Genomic DNA, 19,637 nt, shown 5'->3' with positions numbered 1-19,637 from the left:
TTTTCCTCATGCTTGTCCGCTCATTAGTTTCTTGATTGTGCTGGAGCCCAAACCGTCTGGCTTTGGGCGGGAGGCAGTGTACAACCTGGACCGGTCGCCAGCCAATCAGAACAACCATTCACACTCACATTCTCACCAAAGGGGGGGAATTTTAGAAACCTACCATGGATATTTTGAAAAGGAGGAAAAAGAAAGCCAAGCTGGCAGGAGGAGAACACGCAAAGGCAATTTGAACCCAAGTCCTTGTGACCGTCAGGCAGACATCAAAACAAACATTATGCAATTCCAAGAAACTTCATACAAACTTTACTCAGAAACAGGTTCACGACTGAGCGCCATTTTTTTTTTTCACTTATTCAATTAAGTGTGTCTCCTACACTGACGCTGGCTCCTAAACAAACATTCTCAAGCCGAGCAGAAAAAAAAACTGCAGCCCTATTCAAGTGTCAACCTTGCATGCTGAAAAAGGGGCAGAAAACAAAACAAGGAAGAAATTTTCCACATATGCCTGATGCATATACTCTACATACACACATCATCATCATCATCACCAGGATCGAAGCGCTCCTTACCCTGATCCGTGTGCTTGGCGCCGTGGCCGGACAACAGGAAGAGGAACTCCTGACACGTGTCCTGCTCCAACAGCGTGCTGTTGTGCTGGCAGAGGTCGACAATAAGGGTCACGGCTTTCTGACACACCATGTCATGCTCCGCTCGCTCCGGACTCATGCTGCTCCCAGCTGCATCGTCAGCCGTGGAGTGCGCTCATCACAGGGCACTGACGTGTGCGCACGCACACACGCACACACAGTAGCCTATGATACAGAATATTCAGATGCAACTAGTAGCGTTTGTGTGTGCATGTGTGTTTTAGCTTGTTTATTTTCAAACTGAGTGAAAATGACTCACCCTCTGTACTTAAATAGAAGTACATACACTTGTGTAAAGGATGATGCAAGCTTTAAATACTGATTTGACTCTTTCCCCTAATTACATTTTTTTTTTTTTTACAAAAAGTGAATGTACAAAAGTAAAAATTGTTCTTTTAACTGTCAATTAGTTCCAATTAACATTTTGATAACTTCCCACAATTAAAAAAAAATATATATCAAAACATCATTTGGCTATTAGTTTGAACTAATTAAAAAATGATAAATTAGCCGGCAAACTCTTCAGATTAGACAGATTTTTTTTTTTATTTGTGGTTTTTAAAATGGGTCAAAACACAACACGCAAATTCAAATGATTCTCTTAAACAAAGCCATGGATGGGAATTATCTCCCTTCTCCATTAGTGTCATTGTTGTTAATGGTCCTGGATTCATGTTCCAGCTTGTCGTACTCCAAGATCTCGATAGTGTTTGACTTTACCACTTTCCATTTGTGCTCATCATTCACCGAGGTTAAAAGAAAAAAAAAAAGCAATAAGTGTATTTTGGAAAAAAAAATCATGAGTGGACAAAGTACAAATACCATATCTGTTTATAAATAAAGGGAGTAAAAGTTAAAAAGTCAGAAAGAGAAATACTCAAGTATGGATATCTGTAAGATCTGTAAGGACAGCGACAAAATATAGTACAGTATTTGCAATGTGTTATATCCCACCACTGTGTGCAAATGTATGCAAGTGTAAGCGTGCCATGTTCTTCAAAGGTGATGTTGTCTGTGCATATACACAAAAACCCGTCGTCGACTTCATATACCATATACATTGTCCCTGGAGACCCAGCAAAGACTTCCCTCCCTCACACATGTACAAAAAAACAAAGAAAAAAATACAATATGACGATATCTAGTGCCTCGAATACAAATGCAAACCCCTCTGCTTGTGCGATTATGGCCACTTGATGCTAGTGTAGCATCTTAAACCAGTCCTAACGACCACTGGGCTTATTTTTCTCAGCTCGAGATTCACAACCCCTCCCATCAGGTCACAAGTATCATAGGGTGGGTTTTCCCTTGAGGTGAGGAACATGAACGGTGAAACACCCAATTATTTACATAACATGATTACAATGATATGATAATGATGATTCCGGGCATTAGTCATAATATGTTGTTTTGTCAACTCAATACGTCTGCAAGGTCCAACAAAAACATGACAATGTATTGACATTTATTCAAACAAATGCATTTTTGTTTTAAACAATATGACTTTTATGGAGTGAATCAAAAGTCCAAGTACATTTTTCAGGATTCCTGGGACCGGTTCGGAGTGAATTTCACAACCTATCATGGGATTGGACATTATCACAAGCAAATGTCAAAAGCGGAAACAAAAGTCGCCGGGATCGGGTGGGAGCACAAAATATCTGAAAAAAGGTCACCGTGAGTGGAAACTATGACAGGATTAGAAAGGTACAGGATTCTGTAAAATTTTAGCTCAGCTTTAAGAGAGAATGGGATTAATAGCTATGTATTTATCTATCCATGTGTGGGAGCAGTATTTTTTTTTTTCTTCCAAGTCACTCAGCATTGAGAGAAAGTGGCAACAATTGTATTGGAAGCGGTAGGGAAAAGAGGTCAAAATCCACTCCCAAGTTAGGCAAAACTAAAAGAACCATAATGGAGAAGGGCAGCACTGTGGTGTGGTAGTGCCAATTGGCTGGGAACCAGTTCAGTGTAGACCCTGCCTCTCAGCTAATGTCAGCTTGCATGAATTCCAGCTCACTTATGGCCCAAATGAGGTCAAACACCATAGAAAATGTATAGATGGCTGAATTACAGAGAAAGAAAAACTTTGCATAACATCAAGATCATCTGAAGTGAAATTGTTTACAACATATGGTAAGAATCAACACTTTATTCGATAGTGCCAATATGTCAGTGCTCCTATTTAGGGTTGCAAAAGGTTATGTTAGGTTAGCAAAGGAAAGACAACAACAGTTCTTTTTTTCCCCCCTTTCTTTTGGCTTGTCCCTTTAGTCGTCACCACAGCATGTCATCTCAGATGAACGCTTGTATTTGTAGGTACATACATTTTATGTGAACAATTGCATCAGTGAACCAAGTTAATTATATAGAGTATTTGGGGAAAGGTGTTTTTGTATAAATACAGTTTAATTATACAGTAGCGTTAATCCGAGTTAATCAATGTTTAATGCAATATTTGTGCGATTAGATTAATTTATACATATATATATATATATATATATATATATAAATGACATGCATTGACGTGTGTGTGTATACACTGTATATAGATATATACCCATCCATTCATTTTCTGAGCTGCTTATCCTCACAGGGGTCGCGGAAATGCTGGAGCCTATCCCAGCTGTCAACGGGAAGGAAGCGGGGTCCACTCTGAACTGATTGCCAGCCAGTCGCAGGGCACATGGAGACAGACAACAGTCGCACTCACAATCACACCAGATGGGAGGGTAAGTTTATTATATTTGTATAGAAAGCAAGAAGGGATGCAGGTATTCCATTTTCTCTGTTAAGACTTCTATTATTGTTTTATGTCTGGTAATACGACTCAATATTTAAGAAAAAAGACTTGAAAGTAGATTTATAATTGATTTGACTTTTTCATCGGATTCTGGTGAACTGTACGTGAACTCTCCTGCCCGTTTTGGCTAATTTCGTTCCAACCATATCCTTTAATCAAAGTAATTTAATCAACCTTGGGACAAATTAAATCGAATAAAATCGGATTAGGTTGATCTTTACCAGCTTCTGGTTGACTCTAGTCTTTAACTGCATTAAAGCAGGGCCAAAAGATGACACCGTCTACGTTTGTAGGGACAGTAGGGGGGTTATTGTTCCAGGATAGATCATTAAGCGCTTATCTAAGTCTTTCCCTCATCCTTCTGTCTCCCTTAAAGGCTGGAATCAGGGTCTGCCGTGCTTCCTGTTCTTGACGATTACATCTACTCTACGTGGGCGAACCCGATTAGCAGGCAAATAAATTGTTTCCAGCTGAGGCCTTCCAAAGGTGCCCATTACTCCTCTGAATCTGCTGCAGCTCAGAGCAACTTCATTTAAGCTTGTAACTAACTACGACTACAAACTAGGCCCACAACCCAAAAAGGTCCCCTGTGGAGAGGTGTTACCTGTTTAGGGAAAGAGATGGCTAATTTTTGTAAAATTACAGTATTACTAACTACATACATCTACCTATAGCAGAGATGAATAAAGACAGGTGGAAGAATCAAACACATCCCCATTATAAGGCAGAAGGTACAATTAACCTGTTTATCTATCTGTCAAAACCGTTCCTGACACAGACCAGGTAAGACACAAAGGCACCCCCTCATGCCCGATGACATCTGGGATAGGCTCCAGCACCCCCGCGACCCATGTGAGGATCAGAAGCTCAGAAAATGGACTAATGGATGGTACAATAGCAGTAGATATTAGACAATTAAATAGGCACCTTTAATCCAATGGGTTTAAAAATCTCACCACGTAACAATATTTTAATAAAAATACAAGACAGCGCAATATACTTGCCTAATAATTGTGCATGTGCCAACAATGGCACCGTATTTTCCGCACTATAAGGCGCACCGAAAAGCCTTTAATTTTCTCAAAAACCGACGGTGCGCCTTATAGTCAGGCGAGCCTTATATGTGGATGAATATTGAGCCTTTAGTGCAGCTCCATCTAATGGATGCATAACGTAACCCCAGCCTTTACTGTAGTGTCTATTCTATGCGCCTTACAAGGTGGTGTGCCTTATATATGAAAAAAAGTTTTAAGATAAACCATTCATTGAAGGTGCGCCTTACAATGCAGTAAATGTTTCCCAGAATTTAATTTCTGTTGAAAGATCAGATACAAATGTGATTTTTTTCTGTTTTTGTCCTTTTTTTGGACAATACTGCACCCTTCTCCCCCCGCACTCCCAAAAAATAAATCACACAAAAACAAGCAAGGGCTATGCTCACTCTCGTCCCCGTGTTAATGAGGTTAAAACATTGATTAAACTGCTGAGATTCAACAGGCCTCTTCTCTTATCGTCTGTTTTAATAATTCATGAGGCACGGTTAGCAAGAACACAAAAACAGTCTTTTGTAGAAGTGCTCAGCCAGCCTAAATAATTGAAAGCTCTGCAGCTCCATGAGCACTTGAAGGGAAACTAGCTCCTGTATGCTAATGGCAAATTAATGAGATCATCAAGACAACTGCTGAGAGAGCTTAACTGGATAGCCACGCTAACTAATAACACGTTTAAGAGACGTTTCCCATCTGCCATTTGGGATTCATCCTGGAGGAGGGACATCAGCATAGATGCTCAGGGATTTTGAAGCAGGTGCAGCCTTTCAACTAAGAGGTTGTTTTGATGTGCAAATCGATGCCGTGTGAGGCAAATCTTTGGACTGCAGATGTTGCCGGACAAAGGCTCGGTCACTCAAAGCTATGCTAATCCCTCCCTCCCTTCGCCGGTGCTGTCTCCCGAGGACCAACGCTGTGTCCGGAGCGCCGCCATCTTTCTATTTTGATTCACCACTCAGGTTTCAGTTGCATATCCAAAGGGTTTGACAAACCAATCAACAATCCAACAGATGAAATGCTGATCCAAGAGCAAATAGGTACAAGGGAAGAATGAAGCGAGCAGGATTTACAGGTTCTACCTAGCTATCTTTATCTGATGTCCATTCAAGACCAGCAAAGCCTTCTCTTCTGGCTTATGCCATATCAGAAGCTCTGACCAACATTTAAAATCAAATTTTGTTTTGTTCCCTGAAGGGCAGGACGGTGACTGACTTCGTGTTGGGCCGCTACCCGCCTCCAGTAGCCTTATCCGAAAAGACAACTCCCACGGCCCGTTTGATCGATGCTATCGCAACTCCGTTCGGGCTGGTGTCACAAGCTCAACAACTATCAGCATCGACTCAACAACAACATTGTCGATAAATGCCCATTGTGTGATGTCGCCCCCCACGATACGCATCATCTCTAACTGTGCTCAAAAACCGACCACGCTGATGGTGGAACGCCTGTGGAGCGCCCCCCAGCCGATGTGGCTCATTTTCTGGACCTTGATACGGAATAATGACCATCGTACTTGGCTACAACAAAAACAGTTAATGACTGGTTGGAGTGTCTGCCTCACAGTTCTGAGGACCGGTGTTCAAATCCCAGCACCACCTGTGTGGAGTGTGGATGTTCTCCCCAGTGCTTGCATGGGTTTTCTCCGAACATTATGGTTTCCTCCCATGTCCCAAAAAAATTCCATGCTAAATTTATTGGAGACACTAAATTGGCCGTAGGTGTGAATGTGAGCAGTTGTTCGTTTCTAAGTGCCTTGCAATTAGGTTGGGGACCAGTTCTGGGTGTACCCCGTGTCTTGCCCAAAGATTACTGGGATAGGCTGCAGCAGTCCCACAACTCTTGTAAGGAAAAGTGGCTCAGTGAATAGATGAATGGATGGGTGTTCCCTGAAACTGGACGAATTTGTCACTCTATTCTCTTAATTTCATAGTGTTTTTCTTGTCTGCATAGCATAACTGCTGCGATCACTAGCGTCCATCCTCTTAATTCTAAAACCAAAAACAGGGTAATGAAAATTAGCCTTGAGTTTTTTATTGGTATAATTTTAAACCATCAAACAACTTTGACTTCAGAAGTAGCGTGGCAGTAACAAATACAAAAGAGCAACTGGTTCTCTGCGCTCGTAGTGGCCCTCGACTAATTTTTCAACATTAGAAAAATGCCTCCTCTACAATACATAATCAGTTGTAAGTTTGAAAATTCACTGCTAGAACGTGGATATCACTTTGCAGCATTTCCAACAGTTCTTAGCAATAATGTAATCAGATCAGTTGCAATGCTGTCAGTTTACTTGTTGAATTTTGCAGAGTTTGTGTTTGTGCTAATATGCCACATTATTCCACGTACTTGTGTTGTACAAATAAGAGAAAGCGTCATGGACACAATGTTATGCTTTGATTAATCAGTACTGCCTCACCTGTTGTGTATTATTTTTTTCCCCTTGAATTTTGCATCACAACACATTTGTTACTTTATTAAAACAAAATCAGTCCCACCAATGTCAGAAAAAAAAAAAGTTAAAAACAAAAACACATTACGCAATAGGAATTGATTACAATGAAGAATTTGACCTCTGTGAGGATTATGGCTATTAAACAGAAAGTAAATGTGAAAATCGATCCCATGAAAGATAAGAGGAGATGTAAAAGGGGGTCACCGGTTCTGCTGATCTGATTTATTAAGACATATCATGCCATAGAAATGTGCTGCAGAAAAGAAAAGCACACGTGTGTACACATTGACACACACACACACACACACACACACACACACACTCACAACCTGTGTGCTGAAAGTAACACAAAGAGACAGGTGTGCTCACTCTTACCTGTAATTCATAAATGCATGCCTTGACATACATCACATTCGCTCTTCAAGGTTAGAATCCCTAAGAAAGCACAATCTGCAGGTCCCAAAACTCTTGAACCTAAATGAGCAAAAACACAGTGGAACCCATGTCCTAGTTGCTCTCACATTGTTATTTTTTGTATAGAGACACTGCATAAGTGAAATATACAAAAGAACGAGAACACGTGCATGCAGTGTCCTTCCTTGGTGTTTTTTTCAAAGCATCATCATCATCCATTTATCCTTTTTTATGCTAGTGGTTGTGCTCATTAAGGTCACAGCCTCGCACGTGAACTGGTGACATTCTCATGGCAAACCTCACAAATTTTTGAGGCAGACAGGCTAATTACTAGGCCACCCTTTCAATAGAAATTAACATTGAATGACATTTTGCAAGACAATCCCGTCTACAGAGCAGCAATTCAATTTCACTGTCCAGTCAAGTGCATTTCAAAGACAGCAAATGTACTGTATCTTTCATCTTCTGTCATGGCTGAATGGAGGGATGAAGAGTTGAATCTCCTTGAGGAGCATGTCCGTTGAACAGTTAATCTACTGCTTTTGTCCGCAATGAAATAACTCAAGATGACAGGAGATTTCCTGAAAAAGTTCCACTGTCCCCAAAGGACAATGTCTAGCTTTTCACTGTCACCTTCGGTTGCTTAAAGAGAAAACAGATGCGCTCTGGAAAAGAACAGCTTCTTGATGAATTTCAATGACATTTGCTGGAAGCCCATCTAAACCATCCCAACTCCCGTCACAAGAAAAATGTTGGCATAAACATGATAAAATATTGTTCTAACAGTCAACTCAAGTATTTTTCCAATAGAAATGATCTTAGGATAAGCATAATTAACAGGGCAAACATTTCAACTGAGTTCCAAAGACATGGACGGAGTTTTTCTACTCATCCTACTCTAAATTACGTATTCCATTGTAGCAAACATGCGCCGCACAAACTGAGGTTAACCAGTGACTCCCCATGGTGTGATAAACTGCGTTATTTGAAACCAGTCAGCTATGAGACTCCCTCAACAAGACACCGACTGGACCCCAAAGTAATTAGCAGGTCCCCTTGAAATCATGGATCAATTATGAATTGAATCAATTATCAGAGTTTGTTTGTTCATTTGAACAGACAGCAAACCCGAGAGAGGACTGTTTGATGATGGGATGCAAATACAGTGACAAACTATTTGCTAAATATCCAAACATGCACACAAGGGCGCTGCCCACTGGTGTTTGAGAGTAGTGCAATCCTCGAACGCTCATTTGATGTTTAACCAAGGACAAATGTCTGTTTTGATATTTCATGAATTCGGGTTAAAAAAAAAAAAAAAAATCCAAATATTTGCCTCTATGTCTAAGTGTGTCACCTTTCCATGCCCAAATGCCAGATTTTGAGAATTGTTAGTCTCGATGTGACTTCGGACAGCATGAAATGGGATTTGAACCATAAGCATTTGATTTGCCAAAACTAAAGCACAAACAGACATTCTATGTGCCTGAGCTGTGAGTAAGGAGAGTGCCAAGTTGAGGTTATTTTACATTAAAATGATTTTCAGGGGCAGAGCGCCGCAACTACTTCCAGCGTCTGCCTGATAGTTTCGGAGGATCGGGGTTTAAATCCCGGCCTCGCCTGTGTGGAGTTTGCATGTTCTTCCCGTGCCTGTGTGGGTTTTCTCCGGGCCCTTAGGTGTGATCAATTTGTCTCTGTCCTGCGATTGAGTCCTGGTTCAGGGTGTACCCCGCCTCCTGCGCGATGACAGCTGGAATAGGCCCCAGCACTCACGCGAGCATCGTGAGGATAAGGAGCTCAGAATATGGATGGCTCTTACTCTCCGTGTTGGTGACGTGTCCGCTTGCAGTCTGCGTATCTTCAAAAAGTCGCTTTTTTAATGTATTTTATTTTTTTCAGGATCTTAAAAAGAAGTGAAACAAAACACACTTACTGAATTAGACCCTCACAGGAATTCCAATGCAATTGAGACATCACTGTTTTGTGGAGATTTGTTACATAGCCAACAGAACAACCAAGCAATAAACCAAATTGTGAATCTTGCCAATTTAGCAGTCTTGTGGGAGACTTATTTAGAAATCTTCAAGGATCTTGCTTTGTTACAGTTGAGTAATCTTGGGCACAGTTATGAATTTTCTCCATTCCCAATTAGATTAGGTCTACTTTTTCCACTTTTTCTGAATGTAGGTTGTGCCGTGTTAGTTTTTCTATGTTCGCAAAGCCCCACTGCAGGCCAAGTCAGAGTTGACATGAGACTATGTTTCTGGAAAAATCCACTGTCCTCTCAGCAGTCCTCCTGCTAAATAACACCCGGAGAAATCTAAGCGCTTTTGGGAAGACGTGCCGCTAAATCGGCTCTTGGGGGTAAAGGCTGCAGCCCTCTCAGGATTTACTGTCTTGCTGGAGAATGGAGTGGGAACACTGTTCCGTCCAAGTGTCACTTTCTCTGTATACAGTGGGAGGGACGGGGAAATGAGGAAAGTGCGGAAAGCTAAAGCTTTTTCTTCATCCGACTCGCATTTTTAATGATGGCAGGATTATTGGCATGAATGCTGCTGAGCCCTAAGCGGTGAAGTCAGCAAAACAAAGTTGACAGTGCACACAGCCCAATATCACTCACACGTCTCTTTTTTGCTGACTTGTTTGAGAGTGACCACAAGCATGATTCAGTCGTTATTAACGCTTGACACGTTTCATTCTAGCAAATTCTATTAGAAACTTCAAGCCTATTAAGCAGTGTTGTAAAAAAAAATACTTGTCTGATGCCAACATACCTAGTGTTTACTTAGAGATATTCAGTTAAATTAAACAGACATTTGAGTTATTCTGAGCGGTATTCATTCACTGGCATTAGGTTGTTTTATGTACTGTATTTTTCGGACTATAAATTGCAGTGTTTTTCATAGTTTGCCTGGGGGTGCAACTTATATTTTAAATTAACACATTATATCCATCCATCCATTTTTCGAGTCACTTATCTGTTCTTTTCACACTGACAACCGTAAGAGGGTGTCACTTATACCAACTGAGAAGAACTGAAGAAAAATGCAATCGAAGAGAAAATTATATTCTGCAGAGTATTTTAAATAGCATTGTTATGATGTTCCTAACCAGTGATGACAAAAGTACTTCTTAACATGAATGTGACTTGTCATACGTCGTTAGATTAACCTTCATGCAGGCATTGAGACTTCTGTCCGTTTATCTTGAATGTAATTCAGTTTGATTTGCCATCATGATGTTGAACGGCTCTTGCCGACAAAGGCATGTCTTTTATTCGTTTTATTATCTTGTTTTTATGCGAAGTTGGCAAAATGTTTATTGGCAACATCGAGACGAATGCTTTGGCTAACTCCCCATCTGTGAATCACACAGTGCAGAACCCTCCCTCTCCACAAAGGCTGTCCATTATTGTTGAAAACTTCGGTACTCCTCGTATTTTTTTCTTTGAGCGGCCTCTGTGAAAAAGGGTTTCCATAATTACGTACTTGTTCTGACACGATCGGTGTTCGACACGAAGCCTGTGGACTACAGCAACCTCACCAGGACAAAGTGTCTCTGCATCATTGCAAGAGCACAGCTTCCGGGTGAATCCGCCATGCAACTTTCCGGGAAGTCATTGCATGGCTCGACAAAGTATGGGCTTCCGTGAGAACCAAAACCTTCCTGTCGGGATTCAGAAAACCTGGAATAGGCTAGTTGTAACTGCAACCGATGATGAGTCAGACGTAAGTGACGTAGAAGAGGAAGCGGCTTGTCGTCACCTCTGGTGTTGGCGGACTTGTTTAGAAGTGACACCAGGGATGAAGATTTCATTGGATTTTAGTTACTGGGTATTTGGAGTGACACGGATGGTTTTGGTAAACTTCCAAGTATGTTATTTATGCTACATTTATTGGGATAACTCTTAATATGTTCTGTTAAGATACCAGGCACTTTCTCAGTTGTGTCATGTAGCGTAAGCATATCGTTCAGCCTGTTGTTGCCTCTATTCTATTTTAAATTGTTCATCATTTCAATTTTAAATGACATGTCTGTTGTTGGTGTTGGATTTTATTAAATAAATTTCCCCCCAAAATGTGACTTATACTCCAGTGTGATATATATATGCGTTTTTTTCTTCTTTTCTATGGATTTTATGGCTGGTGTGACTTATACTCCGGAGCGACAAATAGTCTGGAAAATACGGTACATCTTTAATATAGTAACCAATATAGCTCAGTGGTTAGACCACTGGTTTGGTAAACCATGGGTTGTGGATTCGTATCCCACTGGGGGCCTCCACTCCCTGAGAAGGGTTGCATCAGGAAGGGCATCCGGCGTAAAAATTGTGCCAAACAGATATGTGCGTTCATCTGAGATGACACGCTGTGGCGACACCGAAAGGGACAAGCGGAAACAAACTTACTTTTATTGCCCTTTTTTCCCCCCTTTTGAATCAAAGCAAATTATCTTGTTTCAAATATTTAATGAGCTTCCCGCGTGAAATAGGACAAATGATTTGTTACAGGCATATTACTGACAGTGAAGTGATTGACCTCTCTGACTTCCATGTAGACAGTGCATGGTTGGTCAAGTCAGTGATGAGCGCACGTGAATACAATGATTGAAAATGTCTGGCTCAATTTGTGAATGCCGACCACACAACAGTAGACTTCATCTTTGTGTCTCCCAGGAAAGGATAATTCGCATTTAAAAAAAAAAAAAAAAAAAAAGGATGGATACAGATGTTTCACGGACAAACCGACACCAAAACTTTATGAACTGTACAAGGAATATCTTATATCTTAATCATGTAAAACGAAGCTAACCACTACTAATAATCAAAATAAGACAGTCTACCTGAATTTTGATCAAAAGCGGCATTGGAGCTGAATTTCTCACTGAAATGTTCACTTGTTTGTGCAGAAAAGTGAAAATGAGGTTACAAAAAAACACTTAGATATAAACTTTGATTCACTGGCTTATTTTTACCTCAAGTGGAATACTCCTGAATAATGTATAACCTAAAAGCCACCGGTTAACTGAAAAGCAGGACATCCGTTTTCTATAGTTCTTTGCCTTTATTAGGGTTGCAAGTGAGATTCAAAACTTTAGGCAAGTGACATTATCAAGTGAAGTGAAGTTATTCCGCAGTGTTGCTGCCAATTGCAACAGCATAGAGTGCTGTCTCACACTTTGCTCTAAAATCTCAAATAAGTGTCAGATTGTGTTGACAAGTAGCGAGTGCAAGTCATGTGCTATATTCAACAAAATCTTCAGTGGCGTTTCTCTTCTTTTTTTAAAATTCATTATCATGCATTATTTCACAAAAACATTTGTCAGGGGTCGATAAAGCGCATGAGGAAAATGAAAGAAAAAAAAAAGTCTTTCACATTGTATTAACCTATACCGGAATTAAGGGGCTGTTAAAAAGGCTTGTTTTCATGCAAATAAGGTGCAACGTTACAAAGTTATATCTAAGGTAAATTTTGCTGCTCATACAGCATTTATCTGGGAAGAGCAAATAAGAAAATTGGTGTAGTCTGAGCTTGGCTAAAGTTTACAAGACAGTTTTAAAAGGGGTGCCACTGGGACGCTTGTCCCAGTTGGTCGGTGCAGAGCCCAAACATAAACAACCTCAGATCTGGTCAACGTCACTTAGCAGTTTGTAGTGGGGATTGCTGCAGCGTTTGCAGTGATGAAGACTTAATACTGCTCTGTAATAGCGAAGAAGGAGCTGAGCCAAAAGAGACAGTTCTCAATTTACCAGTCGAGCTACGTTCCTAGACCTCGCCTATGGTCGCAAGCTGTGGGTCATGACTGAAACATGATTGCAGATACAAGCAGCTGATGGGAGTTTCCTCCGCAGGGCGTCCAGTCGCTCCCTTAGAGATAGGGTGACAAGTTCGGTCAGCTCCCCACACACCTTGGTGAGGTGTTCTGGCCACATCTTCACGACACGGTGGAGAGCCTACGTCTTTTGACCGGGTGGGGACTGCTTCGACATCATTCAAGAAGGGTGGAAAGGTGTCTTTATGCAGCTAACGACCTCCCACAGGTAGATCTGATTCAGGATAATTCATGGGGTGTTGGTGGACTTTTAAAGGCGGAATAACAGGTCTTTGAGGGTCAGAATTCTAGCTGATAGGTGTTCAAATTCTTATTTACATCTGTATCACACAAATTGTTAAAAAAAATTCATACATTGTGATTTCTGGATTTTTGTTTTTAGATGAATGTCTCTCACAGTGGACACGCACCTACCCCTCCATGATTTCTAAATGGGAGAACTTGCAATATAGCAGGATGTTCAAATACTAATTTTCTTCACTGTAGATGTGGATGAATCCAAAAACCCACAGAAGGTGATGGAAAATATTCATGCTTGTGTAGAAATGACAAGACGAATTTTTAGGTCCACATTGAGTGAGGGTAAAAATACACAAGTCAGTAGTTAACAATGTCTGTTATTTTGTCTTATTTTGTCACACTGAGTCAATCTTACCCCAGCCACCTCAGGCCATCAAGCACACACACAAACAGCAAATGTGTGAAAAGCGTGACTAATGCAGCATCATTTGTTTGGAGGCAAAGCAACAGCCTGGTGTCAAGTCCATTGCAGTGCATTAACTGGTCTAGCACTGAGCAACACAGAAAACATTTTTGTTCTCTATTGTAAAACAATTAGAAACGTAGACTATCCATCCATTTTTCTTAGCCGCTTATCCTCACAAGGGTCGCGGGAGTGCTGTAGCCTATCCCGGCTGTCACCGGGAAGGAGGCGGGGTACACACTGAGCTGGATGCTAGCCAATTGCAGGGCACATAGAGACAGACAACAGTCACAGTCACAATCCCACCTTGGGGCCATTTAGAGTGTCCATTTAATGTTGCGCGTTTTTGGGATGTGGGAGGAAACCAGAGTGGCTGGAGAAAACTCACGCAGCCACGGGGAGAACATGGAAAGTCCACACAGGCAGGGCCGGGATTGTACCCTGGACCTCAGAACTGTGAGGCCAACACTTTACAGCTGAGTCACCATGCCACCCCTGCTTATATTAATAAGTCTGTGTGCATTTGACTGTTGATGGATCATCTCTCAAACCCATTGATGAAAAATGGAGTGCCCAACTTCAGGGCAGAAGCCCTGTTGACTGAACTTGTTTGTGCTCTCAAAAAATGAAACTACTGTTTAATAATAATGAAAGCCATCACCTTATCGTGGTGGAGGGGTTTGTGTTCCCTAATTATCCAAGCAGCTAAAGTGTCAGACCCTGGAGACGGCCCAGAACACACTAGAGAGACTCAGTCTCTTGGCTGGCCTAGGAACGTCTCGGGATCCTCTCAGAAGAGTGGGATGAAGTGGCTGGGGAGAAGGAAGTCTGGGCAACCCTGCTAAGGCTACTGCCACAACCCCTCCCCGACCTGACCTTGGATAAGCGGGAGAAGACGGATGGATGAATGGATAATTGTCACAATAATAATTGTAATAATAATATTTTTTTACAGCCACTCAGTTAAGAATCATTGATTATTGTTTAAAAAAAAACTTGTGAAAGATGATCGAATTGTGTTATTTTCTGTTGCAATACATTCAAGAAAATGATCCATCCACCCATTTTCTGAGCCGCTTATCCCCACAGGGGTCGCAGGCATGCTGGAGCCTATTAGCTACCTTTGGGTGAAAAGCGGGGTACACCCTGAACTGTTTGCCAGCCAATCGCAGGGCACCTAGAAACAAACAACCATTCATGCTCACATTTACACGTGCAGAATCTTTCGTGTCTTCAATCTACCATGCATGTTTTTGGGATGTGGAAAGAAACCGGTGTACGTGGAGAAAACCCACGCAAGCACACAAATCATGCAAACTTGATACAGACCAGGCTGTTTTGTTTTTTTTTTTTTTCTTTTAAATAGTCCTCAGAACTGTGAGCCACAAGTGCTATTCACTCGTCCACCATGGCGCCCACACAAGAATGACATTGTATAATTCATATAATTCAAATATTTTGGCTTTGGTTACTAAATCATGTAGCCTACTCATATAAAGTATCTTGAATGGATATGCAGTACATTATATATATATACACACAAAACATGTCATTAGTAAACAAGACTTGCCCAGATGCAACCTCTCCAAGTGCAGCTGCACAGCTGAATAAATCTGCCCTCAAGTGTATTGTGTAACTCATAAATAACCCTGCATGTAAAAATAATAACAATGGCACAATTTGAATGCATGAATAACAATGAATACAAATTAATAAATAACTGAATACAACAAAGTGCTTTGTACTGCCCTTTGCCGAGTCAGTCTGTGCCCTATTTTACTGCCAGTGGGCCTCTTCGCACACAAAGACTTAAAAATAAAGGCTTTTTTTTTTTTTTTTAATATTGTTTGACGTAATAACCTGATGTTTCGCTGTTCCACAAATAATACACCCACTCACTCAATGACCCTGGAGTGCCGGATTACTACGCTCTTGAATGCTGACCCCGTGAGGAAAAGCCACGCTGCATGGCAATATATTTGGAACAACGGCACATCTTGACCTTTCATGTTATTTAACAACAGTAGGTAAGAAGGTTGTTCTAATACCCCATCTACAACAGTCAGTGCATGCCCTAAGTCAGGGGTTGGGAACCTTTCCGACTGAGGTAGCCATAAATGCCAAATATTTTAAAATGTAATTTCAAAAGAGCCATACAGGATTTTAAAAACTAAATACAAGTGTGCTTGTGCATTTTATACAAGACCAACCATTTTAGAGTACAATAAATCTCTGAATTATTTTAAATAACATTACGCTGTTCCTCACCAATGATGACAAAAGTACTTCTGACCATTAATGCAACTTCTGGTGGATTTTGCTGATAGCTTTATAGTCGGTTTCATACGTCGTTAGAATGAGCTTCATGCAGGCGTTCACACTTCCATCCGTTAATTGTGAACGTCATTCAGTTTGATTTGCCATCATGATGATGCGTTGGTGAACAGTTCTTGATGACCAAGGCATATCTTGCATTCGTTTGATGAGCTTGTGCAAAGTTGTCAAAATGTTTATTGGCAACATCAAATACGAATGCGTTGGCATACTCCCATTATGTGAATAGTTTTCCATTTCTCACAATTGCAAAAGCGCCAGAAAAGCCATCTGAATTCAATTCACCTTGTTGGGTCCAAACACGGATTTGCTGACAAACTTGAACTCTGGAAAGTAGCTCTTGACATGTTTTCTCTCTGCTGTCCCCTCTTTGCAATTTTGTCATTAGAATTTAGACACACGGCAGAACCTTCTCTCTCCACCAAGGCGAATTTCTCTGTCCATTCTTGCCAAAAAAAAAAACTGCAGAACTAATCTTTTTTTCTTCGAGTGATCGTTCTCAAAAATGTTTCCACAATTAGTTGTTCCCACACGATCAGCGTTTGACTCTTCTGCACCTGCGCACATGAACTGCCAAATTGGACAGCAAACTACGGCTACCCTACTAGGACAAACTATCACTGCCGCATTTGCGTTGCATACGTGACAGATATGACATTTACAGTATGTCGGTATGGGGGCTCAGCGAGCCATATGCAACCATCAAAAGAGCCAGATATGGCTCACTAGGCATAGATTCCCGACCACTGCTCTACGGAACACACCAGTGATCAACCTTGGAATTTTTATTTTATTTTAAAATAATGATCCCCATTGAAAATATTGAAAATACAGTCAAATAAATCTGTTCCAGGATCAAACTGTCTGAATAATGGACTTTGTTAACCGTACATGTTTTCGCATGACTACCTGCCATTCAAGTCGAGAAGGTACTTGGGCAATGTTAAGAAAGACAGGTATGGATAATATAAAAATAAAATAAAATACTCTGCCAGCTATTGACTATACATATTTTACAATACACCGTGTTGTAAGCTTTAAAGTTGATATTGTTTTCCAACTGAAATGAAGTCGCAGTCGATCTGGTTGTTGTTTGCATATCTATAAGAAACATTTTATTCCATTATTACGTAACAGAAAAATCTGTGATCATTTGAATTGGCATGAGTTTGTGAGATGAACACCAAAAAAAGAAGAATATTTACAAAGAGAATAATACTTACATGAGCAGGATAAATTTGAGTGTAGTTTCAATAATTTCAGGCGTTCAAGTGGCACTAAGCAGAAATTAGTGTTGTTTCTCAATACATTAAATGTGTTTGAAGGGCAGAAAATAAATGTAAATACTAATAATAATATAATTCTGAATTGTTGAGACTTTTTCAGCGTTTAAAAGTTGCTGATTTTGTGTCTGGGGCTGTAACACAGTCCTTCGATCTCACACGGGTTCCCCTCCCCACATGACAAGGTGAACATCAGCATTTTAACATGGATAGTTTTGCAAAGGGCAGCAAATGCCACAAAGGAACTTTTGATTATGTGTTTTTCTCAAACACTTTGACCATACACCAGTTTCTTTATTATTGTGTTTGGAATTCCTCGCTTCATCAGCATCCTCTTGCTTTTCCCACCTGCTTTCTGTCTCTCAATCTATTGATCTTGGCAGGGGTTTTGTTCTATCTTTGTATCCAGGGAGATGTGTTGACATGCAAAGCTGCGGTCTGTCATATCAATAATTCACATGGCGACTGTGCAAATGGAGCATCACAACAATACGCACACGCACGTCTTCAGTGTAACTACCATGTTGTCAAATCAATTTGTCACTGGATTCTTTCAGATTAGTAAACTGAGTCTGTCTGCATTTGTCAACTGTCTCTCTGATCTTTAAACTGGGGGAAAAAAATGAGCAATTTATTTATTTCAAATATTTAAATGAGGCAGGCATCCACTCATTCTCTTTGGGTGTTTATTTTTAAAAATAAAGTCAAAGGGAAAAATGATTGACACTCGTGGGTGCGGCATCCATTTAGATGAGGGGGAACAACCTTTTGTGGGTCACGTTTACTGGGATAGGTCTTTCATAGACAATTAAAGCATGCTAAAATGTAGATTCTCAATGTGTGGAATAGTTTGACAATAAAAGGATAAATCGTTAATTATATTTAATTGTATCATTCATAAATTGGGTGGCACAGTGTTTCAGATGGTAAAGCATTGGCCTCACAGTTCAGAGTACCCGGGTTCAATCCCGGCCCCGCCTGGGTGGAGGTTGGATGTTCTCCTCTTGGCTGCCTGGATATTGCACACATTTTGGCATTGTTGTTTTGGCTGACCTATAATTGAAAGATGGGGCATGTCTCCATCTAGTGGCCAAATGGGTGTAAATCTACAGCTTTATTCAGTTTAAATCTCCTTCATGGGACCTTAAAAATGTTAAATAAATATTATGAGGTACATGTGACCATCCTTGGCATTGATAGTCCACATATTTTTGTTTGTGCACTGCATTTAGTCTTGTCTACATTTGTAGAATGGTGTTTTACATACTTCAGGAATAAAAAGAACCTGAGAAAAGAATACTGAAGCACGCCTCTGTAATTTAGTGTTTACAAATCAATTCCTCTTCACCCGTGGCTGTTCAGTATATCTTTTAAATTACTGTATATGTTTTGTGTCGACCGGTAACATTCCCGTATCGGCGGACAGAAAATTGTGTACACGTTTTTTTAAAAAAAAAAAACAACAACAAAAAAACACACAATGTATTATTGTGCGTTTTTGTTGCAGCAAATAATAATGATAACAATAGTACAATAAATACCTCCACAAAAACTTAATCGCCAACCTTTCAAAAGGATTAAAAAAAAAAGTATCACGTGATGGGGAGACGGGTGCCAGGCGTAACCCACGTCACAAAAGCGTCCGTTCTGTTTCTATAATCCAGAATTCCAGGCAAGGGGTGGCAGAAGCGGCGCATCACAGTTTTATAAGAATGTGCATCGTCACTTATAATCAAAGTCAAGGGAGACTTTTTTTTTTAAAGGTAGTTTTTACGTTTTATAATTTACATTGTTCTTTATTAACTGAAAAACAATAATTGAAGTTATCCGAACGGTTAATGAAGCTTTTTACGATAGTTGCATTTTTATTTCCATTTTTGTCCCCTGAAAAGAATTTTATTATTCAAAACTAAACTAAATAGAGGTCAGTTGGTGGAATATCAAATTATTGTTCTCCGTTCTCCGCAGTGACACGCAGATAACAGAGAAACGCGTTCCAGGCTCCAGAACAAGGTTCTCCGTCGCTCTTTGCCGGTACCAAAAATGACCACGAAGGGACTCGAACCCTCAATCTTCTGATCCGAAGTCAGACGCCTTATCCATTAGGCCACGCGGCC

The 19,637-nt window shown here is 40.6% G+C and overlaps 1 protein-coding gene and 1 non-coding gene across 3 annotated transcripts in view; both read right to left on the bottom strand.

Moving 5' to 3' along the window:
* Positions 1–16,815, bottom strand: part of syt6a (synaptotagmin VIa) — a 109,048-nt gene extending 92,233 nt beyond the window's left edge. Inside the window, exons 1-2 of one of the 2 annotated variants that reach the window (XM_061840457.1) lie at positions 16,523–16,815; positions 573–815 (exon numbers count right to left, since the gene is read on the bottom strand). In XM_061840457.1, the coding sequence (XP_061696441.1) occupies positions 573–729 (157 nt within the window). In that variant the 5' untranslated portion in view covers positions 730–815; positions 16,523–16,815. The remainder of the gene's footprint in view (positions 1–572; positions 816–16,522) is intronic. The other variant, XM_061840467.1, reaches the window with a different exon arrangement.
* Positions 16,816–19,564: 2,749 nt separating this feature from the next.
* Positions 19,565–19,637, bottom strand: trnar-ucg (transfer RNA arginine (anticodon UCG)). The gene has a single exon. It is a non-coding gene; the product is annotated as a tRNA-Arg (tRNA).

This window comes from Syngnathoides biaculeatus, chromosome 2 (assembly GCF_019802595.1).
Source record: "Syngnathoides biaculeatus isolate LvHL_M chromosome 2, ASM1980259v1, whole genome shotgun sequence".
Lineage (NCBI taxonomy): Eukaryota > Metazoa > Chordata > Actinopteri > Syngnathiformes > Syngnathidae > Syngnathoides > Syngnathoides biaculeatus.
The sequence above is the reverse complement of the archived record's forward strand: the minus strand, read 5'-3'. Positions and strand labels throughout refer to the sequence as shown.